The sequence below is a fragment of the Gracilinanus agilis genome, chromosome 4, assembly GCF_016433145.1.
Source record: "Gracilinanus agilis isolate LMUSP501 chromosome 4, AgileGrace, whole genome shotgun sequence".
Taxonomy (NCBI): Eukaryota; Metazoa; Chordata; class Mammalia; order Didelphimorphia; family Didelphidae; genus Gracilinanus; species Gracilinanus agilis.
In genome coordinates this window covers 451,122,338-451,135,507 of record NC_058133.1, presented here as the reverse complement: position 1 = coordinate 451,135,507, position 13,170 = coordinate 451,122,338, and the positions used below count along the sequence as shown (strand labels likewise).

At 33.3% G+C, this 13,170-nt stretch overlaps 1 protein-coding gene across 1 annotated transcript in view; it reads left to right on the top strand.

Annotated features, from left to right (window-relative positions):
• The window catches only part of COL11A1 (collagen type XI alpha 1 chain), a 268,654-nt gene that overhangs the window by 232,423 nt on the left and 23,061 nt on the right, over window positions 1-13,170 (top strand). Inside the window, exons 51-53 of the mRNA XM_044675498.1 lie at window positions 9,224-9,277; window positions 9,396-9,503; window positions 9,585-9,638. Of these exons, the coding sequence (XP_044531433.1) occupies window positions 9,224-9,277; window positions 9,396-9,503; window positions 9,585-9,638 (216 nt within the window). The remainder of the gene's footprint in view (window positions 1-9,223; window positions 9,278-9,395; window positions 9,504-9,584; window positions 9,639-13,170) is intronic.

Sequence of the window (13,170 nt, the reverse complement as noted above, 5' to 3'; positions counted from 1 at the left end):
GCTGAATATACATTCATTACTTAGTGTCAGTGAATTATTGGGAAAAGAAAGACAAAAATCAGGAGCAAACTTCATCTTTCTGCAGATGACCAAATATGTTCATTACATTTAACTGTTCTCTATACATAAGACCCTGCAGAAGCACAGTTGTCACATTTGTATGCATTTAACCCACACACACTCAAATTCATGATAAAGTGCATTGTGAAAGCCATTACTGTTGTGGGACATGAATGTACAAAATCAACTTTGTCTACTCAAGTGTTACCCAAAACACGGGCAGAATGAGAATTGTACAAAATCAGACACATAAATCCTCTTTGGCGCGTACATCGCCGTCTTAAATTATGGAGTACCATGCACTGTAAGTGTAGCATAAGCCATATACATAATTTATTTTCAATAAATGAAGCAGGCTATAAAATAAAATTATATCTTGGGTTGCAGAAACATGATTTGTTTTAAAAATTACTTCAGGAGTCTGGAGAAATTATTTGTGAAAAGATCGAATGTTTAATGGAGTTCAAAGACAATCACACTGATGTTTTAAGTTCAACTCTGCACAGCACATAGTGAAGGAAATACTTGGCAGCCAGATGCTCTGTATCTTTTAGATTTCTATATACAAATAGATATTTTTCAGGAGTCTTTAATGATTTGTATTTTTTTGTCAGTAATGTCTAGTCAGCTCTTACCTTAAATTAACTGTATAATCACAAATTGATAGCTTCAATACCCTTAGCAGTGTATTATTACTCCTTAAGTACCTTTATATGTATAATGTTACACCAGGCACATTATATTTATTAGAGAGAACAGAAGGCAAGTCTTTAAGATTCTTGCAACTTTGACAAAATCAACACAAACAGAGATTGAGGCTCAAATTGTCCTAGCCAAAGGGAATAGAAAGCTGGGGGGAAAGTTAGGTTGGGATTTGGATATTTTGAAAATTATTTTAGTTCTACATTAAATTTTCTATAATTAAAAATTAAAACTATTTTGAGACTCTTTTTCTTCTGAATAAGTTCAAAATGGGATTGTTTTAGTGAAAAAGGGAGAAAGGGAGAAAGAAAAGAATTAGCAGAAAGAACTAGAATCAAGAAAAAGTAGCTGAATGGATGATTGCTGGCGATAAATGCCTATTATAAATCATGACCAGAATGAACAGAACTCTTACTGACATGAATGATGCTATTTTAGCTTCCATTCATACAAAAACAAACATAGCAAGAGATATATTCATAATTTTTTTTAGCAATCTTTGGGTTAGACAATCATAGTAGAGTGGTAAAGCATCTGGGTGGCCTAATGGATAGAGACTAGACCTGGAGTAAGGATATTTAAAACCAGCCTCAGAAACTTACTAGTGATTCTGGGCAAGTCACTTAATCTTGGTCTGCTTCAGTTACCTCATTTGTAACATGGGGATAATAGTGCCTACCACCTAGGGATGATATAAGATGAGAAAATACTTATAAAATGTGTTACAAACCTTAAAGAGCTATATAAATGCTAGCTATTGGTGTCATTATCATAAACCCTGCTGGGAAATATATGATTATCTTTGTTCCATAATATCTCCAGTGTCTAGGGAGTATTTAGCCATGCTTTGCTAAACATCAGAGTATGAGTATATGTGGCAGTGGTAGTGGTGGATAGCAAATCCTAAACTTCTTGACCCAGCACCTAATAAACCAATTTCTCTTGAAAGACAAGATTTTCCCTCAACATTTTGACCATTGCTTGTTATAGAAATTTATATAATAATTCAAATTGACACTGTATTTTCTAGTTTCAGAATTTTCATGCAGTTTAGAAATGAGTGCCCATATACTTAAACTACAATGCTTGGGGCTTTATAAAAAAATTGATTATTGGGTCAAAGTATGTTATATTCCAAGAAATAACCAGATGACATTTTGGTACAAGGAATCATCCTTTGAATCCAGAGCTTAATTATATTACTAGTATCTTATGGTAGCCAATTGCCAATGGTATGTTCCTACACAGCTCCTCTACTAACTTTTTGATTTTCAATACCACATACTAGTCAGTCAGTCAGTCAACAAGCACAAATGGTTTAAGTCTCTGGCAAATGAACCAGCCATCTTTTGACACGTTATCAATTGTCACTTTTTATAGACATATTGCTGAAAAGGAGAATTAGTTTTTATGTCTTCCTTCCAGATGAGAAGCTGTATAATGTTCTCATGGCACATAAATGTAAAATATTAAAAAGACAGTAACAAATGGTGTTAGTGAAATCAGTTGCAGCAGGCAGGAAAAATGTGTTCATAGGCATATATAAGCATATAGATAAGTACATGCACATGTAACTATAGCATACACATATGTTCTGTGCATGTGCTATATCCATACATATGTTTACTAGACACATATATTTTACTATGTGGGTTCTAGGAGAAACAATAACTTAAAATGTATTTAAAATCTAAAACCTCATTGATATTAAATATGATAGTAATGAGAGCAAAAATAATAGATCATTTATTTTATCAACCAGTAAAATAGCCCATAGAACATTAAATATAAACAACTATAGTATGATTGCAAATTTGGTCCCAAAGGGTTGCTTTGAACACTTTCTTTCTCTCTCTCTCTCTCTCTCTCTCTCTCTCTCTCTCTCTCTCTCTCTCTCTCTCTCNGAAAAATGTGTTCATAGGCATATATAAGCATATAGATAAGTACATGCACATGTAACTATAGCATACACATATGTTCTGTGCATGTGCTATATCCATACATATGTTTACTAGACACATATATTTTACTATGTGGGTTCTAGGAGAAACAATAACTTAAAATGTATTTAAAATCTAAAACCTCATTGATATTAAATATGATAGTAATGAGAGCAAAAATAATAGATCATTTATTTTATCAACCAGTAAAATAGCCCATAGAACATTAAATATAAACAACTATAGTATGATTGCAAATTTGGTCCCAAAGGGTTGCTTTGAACACTTTCTCTCTCTCTCTCTCTCTCTCTCTCTCTCTCTCTTTCTCTCTCTCTCTCTCTCTCTCTCTCTCTCTCTCTCCCCATCTCTCTCTTTCCTTTTGTCTGTTTCTCTATATATACATACATGCATTTTATATATTTGTATATACTAAGAATGAGATTGTGTTTACAATATCAATAACATGAAAGCCAATGTGTCATGGAGGTAAAAGGTTAACCTCAGAATCAGGAAAACCTAGGTTTAAATTCTGGTTCATGCTAGCTGTATGATGAGGAGAAATCATTTTCCTTCTCACTCTTGGTGCCCCAGGCAACTTACTATATCTCTAACTTAAAACAGTCACAGATCAGCAGAGATAGATATAGTTTCTTTCAGCTGGTGTTCTTCGTACACATGAAATTTAAAAGGTGAAGATATTGTCATTTTTATAACAATAATTATTATTTTGATGATCAAGGGAGTTTATATATATTTTCATACAGTTTTATATAGTTTTATTTGCAAAGCATTTTACACGAATTTTCTAATATCTACTATACTTTGGAAACAAATTTGGGATAAACTTATCCATATAACATTTTCTTATTATTGTAATGCAAACTCAATGCTGACTCAAAGCCACTTTTACATATTTTATCCTTTAGAAATTGCTCATTTTAACACAATATAGATTGAATGTAGTAATCCTATGGTATACCATAAGTCTTTACTTTTTAGAACTCTTTAATTATCCTATGCAGAATAGAAAGTAATTTAGGGGCAAGATATTAAAATAATTTTAAATCTACTAGGAAATGATAGGAGGATGGACAGGGACAATGTTTAGAGCTATTTCATCTCTAGCTGATATTTTAATAATTATTTGACTATCCAAACATTTGTCATTTGCTAATTTTAAGTTGAACAATTTAAACTCAGATAGCTATTTGATTTAGTGGATAGATGATGTTCCTGAAGTCAGAGACTTGATTTCAAATCCTGGCTATGTGACCCTCAGCAAGTCACTTAACCTTTTACCTTCAATTGCCTCATCTATAAAATGGAGATAATAATAGGACTTACCCTACAAATTTGTTGTGAGTCTTTAATAAATATTTAAATGTTAACTCATGATGGTGGTAGAAGTAAGAGTAGTAGCAGTACTAGTAGTATTGGTGGTGGTGATTGAGCTTATGATGTTGGCATTATAAGAAGAACAAATAGTAGCAGGAATAGTAACAACAGCAGGAGTAGCAGCAGCAGTGACAATAGGGGTAGTACAAATTGTCTTTGCCTGATTAGCTTAACGTCTACTAGTCAGATGGGAACAGGGGAAATCTTGTTATGTGAGGATACAGTAATCAATAAGATTTAAGGAATAACAAGGAGCCTTCTAACAATTGTTGCTATTGTTACACCTTAATAGAGATCTAACGTATTTTGAGTCCATTTAATTGTTTACAAAGACTGATTTGTTGTTGTTATGGAGGAAGAGAAATCCTTAATAGGTCAATTTAGAAATGTTTATCCTCTGTTGCAAAATAGCAGCTTAAATATATTTCATTAAGTGCTCTCTAATCCATTTCAGTCACTTGCAAACAAAATTAGTAGAGATTTCAGTGCTATGAATTATGAAGCTATCTCATTATTATCAGGCATCTGAGGATGGTTATGACTTCGCTTTATGAATATTGCTAATCAAAACGAAGTGCGGATGTTCTTATTATGGAATAGCTACAGATATATCAACCTTTAGATAGTCTTTAGTGAGCAATTATTTGCATTGTTTACTCTTAAAATATGACAATATCATTAAAAATAAGCTGAAAGCTATTTAATATAATGTGTTAAATTGGTCCTTTGCAGTAGGTTTGGGGGAACTGACATTCTTAATTGGCTTTGTCTAGTTTATGTAATATTCTATTTGTTCCACTAGTTTAAAACATATTTATAATGGCATTAAAACCACCAATAAAATTGTAACTAGATCTTTTTTAACATTCACAATTAATATTTTTCTTCTTTTTCAAGTGTCAAGTAGCTTAATAATGTAGTCCAAAGCAATACCTTAACTCAAGGATAGTTAAACAGAAAAGCTAAGTGTAAACATAATATCGTTCTTCATTACTTTTAATTATGTCAACCTGTGACACAGATCTGTACACAACAAAGTCATATAATTTTGAAAAACAATTCTTCCATATCTGTAAGAACACAGGTTCCTATCTGGCCTCAGATACTTCATAGCTATGTGACCTTGGAGAAGTCATTTAACCCCCATTGCCTAACCCTTACCACTCTTTTTCCTTGGAACCAATATTCAGTATTGATTCCAGTGTAAGTGTTACACACACACACACACACACACACACACACACACAAACACACACTCCTAGATTTAGAGCTGGAGAGGACTTCAAAGGTCATTTGGCTATATCTCTTCATTTTACAAATGAGGTAACTGTGGCTAAGAGTGAATGGATTTGCCCTTGTTCATATTTTGTAAAAAGGAGAACCAAGATTTTGAACCCAGAAGCTCTGAATAAGATTGCTTAAAAGGGATGCAAAGAGATAATATGCCACAGACAACAAAGACTTTGAGACCTAGTTGATCTATAAACCAGGAAGATTTGGGTCCAAAGACTTCCTCTGACACATAGCTGTTCTGTTATCCAAGTTGCTTGACCTTTCAGTGTTCTGCTAAGACTATAAGTTGAAGAAAAGATGCTAACATTGAGAGAAGGATCTTCCTCACCCATAATTTTACTGTATAGCAATGAAATGACAGGCTCAGTTCCCCTCCCAATTTCCTGGAAGCATTCGGTGCTGAATTGGATAGCTCCTGAAAATTCTGTCACAGCTGGTGGATTGCTACTTGGTATTTAGTGCTTTGCTACCACAAAAAGTGAATAATGGGCAATCAAATAATTCTTTAAGCTTTGCAAAACTTCATATATACATATGTGTGTGTAACATTGTTATAGTTAGTCTAATTTTTCTTTGATGTGTTCACAATAATCCAATTTTTTCTGTTTCTATATTGTTTATACATACACACACATATATATGTATGTATGTATGTATATAGGTATATCATGCTAATCAGTCAAGTTAGAGACACACTCCAACTTACTCACGGTCTTCCTACCATGCTGCCACATTACACTGATGATTCATAATGAACCTTTAATGCATTAAAATTCTATTTTTTGTTAAACCAAATATGATCTAGCTCTATCTTGTACTTGCAATATTGATTTGATTTAAATCAATTATAAGTTTTCCTAATTATCCCTATTCAAATGCCTCTCATTTCTTTCTAATTAGGACTATAACCTATTCAAAATTTGCCTTGAATTCTGACTCTGTAACTTGTTATTTATCCCCCCCCTTCATTTGTATTATCTATAAATTTGATAAAGCTACCATCTACACTCACATGCAAATCACTAAAAAAACTAAACTAAACTAAACAAAAAATACTTTGCCTAGTCCTTAACATTCTTCTATCTTAAACCAGTATTTAGTGTCAACTCTAAGAACGAAGATAAGGTTGGCTTTTTTTTTAAGTTAAACTGGATAAGATCAAACACAAATTCCTTGGTTATTACACTGGAGATCAAACTGAGACTGAAATATATTTGACTATTCATAGTCATCTAGTGAACCTTTTTCCACAAAAATAATATCTGAGATTGGTCAGAGCCATGATCACTAAAATCTCTGTGACACTGAGCATATTGCTTGGTCCTTCCTTGTCTCAATATCCTCATGTGTAAAATAAGAGGGTATGTTAGTTTAACACTAATAATATTTACTAACATTTATATAGTACTTTAAAGGCTGAAAGGCTAATTTTATATATGAACTTTTTATATACAGTTGAGGCTCAAAATAACTTGTGAATTTTATGTTACAGGTATAATTCTTATTTTCAAATTAGGAAATGATGTTTGGATATGTTAAATGATTTACACACGCACACACACACACACACACACACATATTTCCATGGCTTTTCAATACTTTGGAATAAGGATGTACTTTCTGAAGGCAATAAAAGAGTATATAACGTATGTCAATAAGTCATGGAATTTGAATATTTGAATTATCATCCCAGCTCTCTGAAGTCTAGAGTTAGTTTCATGTTCTTTTATTGGAGAAAAAAAGACCCTTAGATGTGGAGTAAAATATTTTTACATGCTTTTTTTATTTCAAGTTACTCATAATTTGAAAAAATGAAAATATTAAAAGAGTATTAAATCAAGCAACACACATTGCCAAAGGAAAGACATGAAAAGTAGATGAAGCAGTGGCTATGGTTATTAAATGAATCTGGTGATAGATGCCTCTTTAATGTACTATGAATACATGTTAGCTTTTAAAATATCAAGGTGAGTCATTTGCTTCACTTAGAAGTAACAAATGGTTTCATCCATAAAGTGAAGCTTTGAGAAAATTATTGATTCTATTGCTATAAAATAATTTTAGTTAGAAATATAATTTTAAAAATTCTTTTTACTTCTTCTAGAGTTGGCCAGAATAAAATTTTATCATTCTTTGTAGATAGAGAAGTCCATATGTCTATATCCTACCGCCAACATTAATAATGACAGTTATCACTACTACTAACAGGAATATACAACTTTTAAATTTTGAAAAGTGTTTTATGGATTTGTACATTGGAACTGTGGAAACAGTGCTGCATTTATAATTAGAGGGTCAGGAACGGAGTCCTTTTTCTGCTTCTTACTGCTTATGTTAAATCACTTTGTCCAAATTCATTAAGACTCTCTGTGCCTCAGTATCCTACCTGTATATTAAGAGGGTGGGACTCCTTCCAGGTAAAAAAATAATGTCACCTTATATTCTCATTTTTGTTTCACTACCCTGTGAGACAGGTACTATGAGTAATATATCTTTAGGTTACAAAGGAGAGATGAAGCAACTTTCCTAGGATTTTACATAGCTAGTAAATGTCAAAGAACGGATTTAAATCTAGATTTTTCTGACTCATGAAGAAATGATTGGTTCATTGTTTTTTTTTTTCCCCCACAGAGGAAAAAAATATATCTTTGTGATTTCCAACTTAAGTAATTGTTAATTTTCCAGTTTTGCAGTTGCCATAATTGTGTCCTGAACATGCAGAAAAGGTTCTGGGTTATATCTTGAGAACATAGCTTTGATGTTGCATGCCAGGGACTGGCAAACTACAATTCACAGGCTAAATTATGCTCATCACCTGTTTTCATACAATTGGCAAGTTAAAAAAGATGCAATTCTTAGCTCATGAGCTATACAGACTGAGCCAGGTTTAGCTTTAGCTTATGGGTCTTAGTTTGCCCAAATTTGCTATATGGTGTAGGTCATAATTTTTTTTTTAAATCACTTTGTTTCTGTACTTAGTATTAGCAAGTTCCACATCTTAAGGAGCTTGTCAGTGTCACTAAAGTAAAGCAACAGAATTACTTTGGTATCTGCTGAATTCTCTGTAATGAATGCTGGCATTTCTAGAGTAGATAGGTTTACAAAGTATTGTATATATGTTATCTCATTAGAATTTTAAAAAACAAGTATTTTATCATTTTTTTATTAAATGAGGTAAAACTGAGATTCAGAGTTGAAGCGATATGAGTGAGGAGATCATGGCACAGTGTCTAAGAAAGAACCCAAGCCTTCAAAAATACAAGAAAGGGAGTTATTATTTAGAGATGTGAATGTGTGTGACTTTCAAGCCCTTCCTTCCCAGAGGCAGGAATAAGACAACAGAGAACTGGAGCTCTGAGTATCTACTCTTAAATCTGATTCAGAGGAACCAAGTGTTAGGAAGACCTTCAAGAAAGTCTGTCATCAGATGGCCCAGATTGTGACATTCCTTCCTCCAACTCCTTTATCAATCTAATTCTGGGGTTAGATGAAGTTTGTTGAACTGATTATGATCAGGAGAGCCTTGCATTCACTGTATTTCTGGGAACATTTCATTCTCATTGAAGTTCTACTATGCTCTTATTTATATTCAATTTAGCTTTTATTTAGTTTATTTTAATAATCTAACAAGACACTTATATATAATGTGAAATTATTTTGTTTTGTTTTTCTCTCTGCTCCTGAAGTTGAAAATGAAATATTATTGATGGTTAATAATGTATTAGAGTCCATTTCAAGCTATTTAAATGATTGATTGGGATTACATCTCATATGAATGCTTTCCTCATATCAAATGCAAATATTAATATTTCTTTTATAATGTGTCCCTCTAGGGCCCTCCTGGAGCTGCTGGATCTGAGGGGAGACAAGGTGAAAAAGGCGCCAAGGTAAAAACAAAATCAAAAGTCAATGTTTGTGTAGCCTATGAAGCAGATGAAGCTACCTTGGAAATTCTTTCTTCATGATTCAGTGCTAAATATATTCATAAGTTGTATTTTCTGACAGGGAGAAGCAGGATCAGAAGGTGCCCCTGGGAAAACCGGGCCTGTTGGCCCTCAAGGACCAGCAGGAAAACCTGGTCCAGAAGGTCTTCGTGGTATTCCTGGTCCTGTGGTAAGTATTCTGAATAACATGATATTTTAAACATACTTTCCATAAATTTTTCCCAGTTAAAGTCATATCTATTTCTTATAGGGAGAACAAGGGCTTCCTGGAGCTGCAGGCCAAGATGGTCCACCTGGTCCTTTAGTGAGTATCATCTTCTCTACTTGTCTTTTAAAAGCATTCCTCAAAGAATGTCTGTAAATTTTAATACTTGTCTGTAATTTAAATTAAATTAATTTTATTTTAATATTAAATCAATTCAACTGATGCTTGGCATTATATTATGGGATATACCTCTCAGTTCTGATACTGTACAAGACTCATCTTTTGATCATCATAGATAACTGAGTCAATCAAAGCAGTAATCAAAATAACACTAACATTTCTGCAAAAGACATACCAATCAATTGTTCTAGAACTCCACTCCTTACTCCTGAGACTTCTCTGAGCAAAAAACATACCTCCTTGGTCACTATGTGCCTAAGTGTGTAATCAAGCAAAACAAATTTCTGCTTCAGCTATGCCCCATCTTAAAAAAAAAAAAAAAAAAGCCTCGATCTGTACTCTGAATTAATCACCTCTTATCAAAAGGGTTTTTTTTAAGCTTTCTTTTATCCCCAGTGTTTAGCATAGTGGTTGGTACATAGTAAACATTTGATAATTGCTTTTAGATTCATTAATTTATTCGATATAGATATTACTTTTTACTTGCTATAGTGGACAGTCTATAAATTGCCTCATGAAGACAAAAACATTCATTTTTTTGGTGCTCAGCTGTCTGGTGAAGCAATCTCTCGATTTAATTAAGTTGTTCTTCATATGAGAGATGCATTGTCTGTCACTGGTCTGTACTCAAAGCACTTTCCCAAAGTCCTATGTGGTTAGGGGCTTGAAGAGCTCCAGGTTGTCTCCATGTAATGATGTGACAGGAAGAGTACTTCAGTGGCAGCTCAGTCCTGATAAAGGAGAAGTTATGCTAAGTGATGGAGTAAAGCCTTTGGAAAATAAAATACTTTATTTGAAGAACATTTGGTTTTTACATTCCTTGAATGAAAAGAATATCGCTTTGGAGTAGTGACACAATTGGTCTGGCTAGTGGCCACAATTCCTCCAAAACTCCATGATTATGCCAAATTTCCTGGCACTTCTTTAAAAAAAATCATATTGGCCTATGATTATGGTCATTCTGTGATCAAATAGTTCTTTCCATGAGTAATACAGATCATCAGAAAGATAAAACATCAAACTCCATTATTGAAGAAAGGAAAAATTTTCATAGAACAGAACATTACTGTGAGTTCGCTTGTTTTCTCTGTACTCTGATCTTTTTCTATATTTCCCAAAACCCCATTAAATGTTTAAATAGCTCATCTTATTTGACTAGATATTCAGTTTGTAAAGGGATGTTGTTCTTTTTGTGATGAAGAGCAAGAATTTACTTTGTATCAAATTAGGGCAAAAGGAAGACATTTGGATCTTTGAGCTTAAGGAATGCAGTTGTTGCTCCAGTAATTATCTTATTATGTAGGAACATAGATTAAAAGTTACAGGTTCCATCACTCTCATTTTATAGATCAAGAAATGTTGGTCTAAAAAATTAAAATGACATATCCAAGATTACACAAGTAGTAAGATAATAGGGCTTGGAATTCTGCCCAAGTTCTTCTGGTTCCAAATCCAGCATCTCCTTACTATCTTCATGCCATCTTCTATATTAAATTTCATCTTCCTTTCCGAGTGCCATTGGAGTCTTCTATTTTCACATTAGTAAATTTGAGTTGTGGTCTAAAAGAATTAATAGTTATCTGTGGTATGATTAGGACTACAATGGTTGAATTAAATAGGCTGGTCTCCAGTTCCTAAAACAATTCCCAACATATATACAGAACCATTCTAGATTTAGAGAATAGTGTGATTGGGATCATCGAGGCATACTGGAGAAATTGTGAATAGTCTGAAAGGGGCACATGAAGGGAAATAGTAGAAGATAAGATTAGGGGAAAAAATGTTGAACCACCGTGAAGAGACCCTTTAATGGGAAGTTCTAAAGACTCTGTACTATATTTTGTGAGAGCCTTTGAAAGTTTTTGAGCAGGAACATGATTTTATCCACATCTCCTATTTGAATGGTTAATTGGCAGTGGTATAAAGTAATTGTGTAGTTGGAGATAGTCATTAGGAACTATTGAGATGTAACAAGCATGAAAAAATGTGGATCTGGGGGCACTTTGGTAGCACAGTGAATAGAGAACCAGACCTGGAGGTGGGAGGGCCGGGTTCAAATATGACCTCAAAAATTTACTCACTGTGTATCCCTAGACAAGTCACCTAACCCTTTTTGCCTAACTCTTCCCTCTTCTGTCTCTGAGTTGTTACTAGGACAGAAAGTAAGGCTTTAAGAAAGCAGGGAAGAAAAGAAAATGAGAGATTGTGTGAGGTTGCTTGAAGTTTGAATGGAGAAAATTTGATGCAGCAGATGATTGTATATAAAGATTACAGATTCACTTATATTAAAGTCATAAGAATGGATAAGACTATAAAAGAAGACAGTATAGAAAAAAAGAAGAGGATAAATGGCAGACCTTTGGGAAAACATCAACATTTCTTCACAGATAGAAAAAAAAGAAATAATGAATAAGTCAATGAAGAAACAAACAATCAAAAAAGAAACAAAGAGGTAGAAAGAAAACCCAAAGGGGAAATATCATAGAAGCCAAGTGAAAAGAGCATTTTTAGGTTGAAGAAAGACTGTTGGACTCATGAATCAAGTAATTATTAGTGACTTACAAAAATAAAATTTTACTAGAAATTCATCGAATTATAAGGAATATCAGGAGAGGGGATTTTCATTGGTCAAGTTGTAGAAATAATGATTAAAGGACAATTTTTTCAAGAAATTACAGAACAAGGAACAAATGGAGAAAGGTTCTCACCATCTTTTTTTTTTTTATTTTTTTGAAAGGGGAACCTGAATATATTTACAGGCAGATAGGAAATAACAAAATATTGAAGAAGAAAGAGGGATAGATAGGGACAGGAGGAGAAATATAGAGACAAAAAGAGTCAAAGGGAATAACTGATGGTGTAGAATCTCAGAAAAATAGTAAGTAGAGGCATGAAGATTTATTATTAGGAGGCATCACTTCCTGTGAGAAGGAATAAAATGCAGAAAAAATAAGTAAAAACATAAAGATTTTTTATCGTCTTGAAAAGAGATGTTGATGGACTCCATGTTTGATTATTTTAAGACCAATAACTAAAGTTCACCCTCTGAATATGAGGCAAATGAGACTGATCTTAGGATTTGGAGGAGAGTGGAAATGTTTTGCAACAATCATTATAGAAAATCTGATAGAGATTTGGAAAGAGATACATAAAGGTAACAGGAAAGGTTCAAACAAGATTCAAAAGAATGAATTTAAAGTGAACCCCATCAAGCATGGTTTCCTGACTTTCTCCAGAAAAGTTATGTGAATTTGTAGTGGAACATGAGAAATCAGATTGTGGGAGTTTCAATAAGGTGAAGAATTGATAATAAGGTGCTAGAGACAGCATTTTCAAAATGGTTCATGTTCTAGTCCAGATTGAGTGGAGAGAATAACAAAAACAGTAAAGGACTGGTAGACTAGAAGAATGAGAGTATGGGAGATTTAAGTACTGGAAATAATAATGAGGT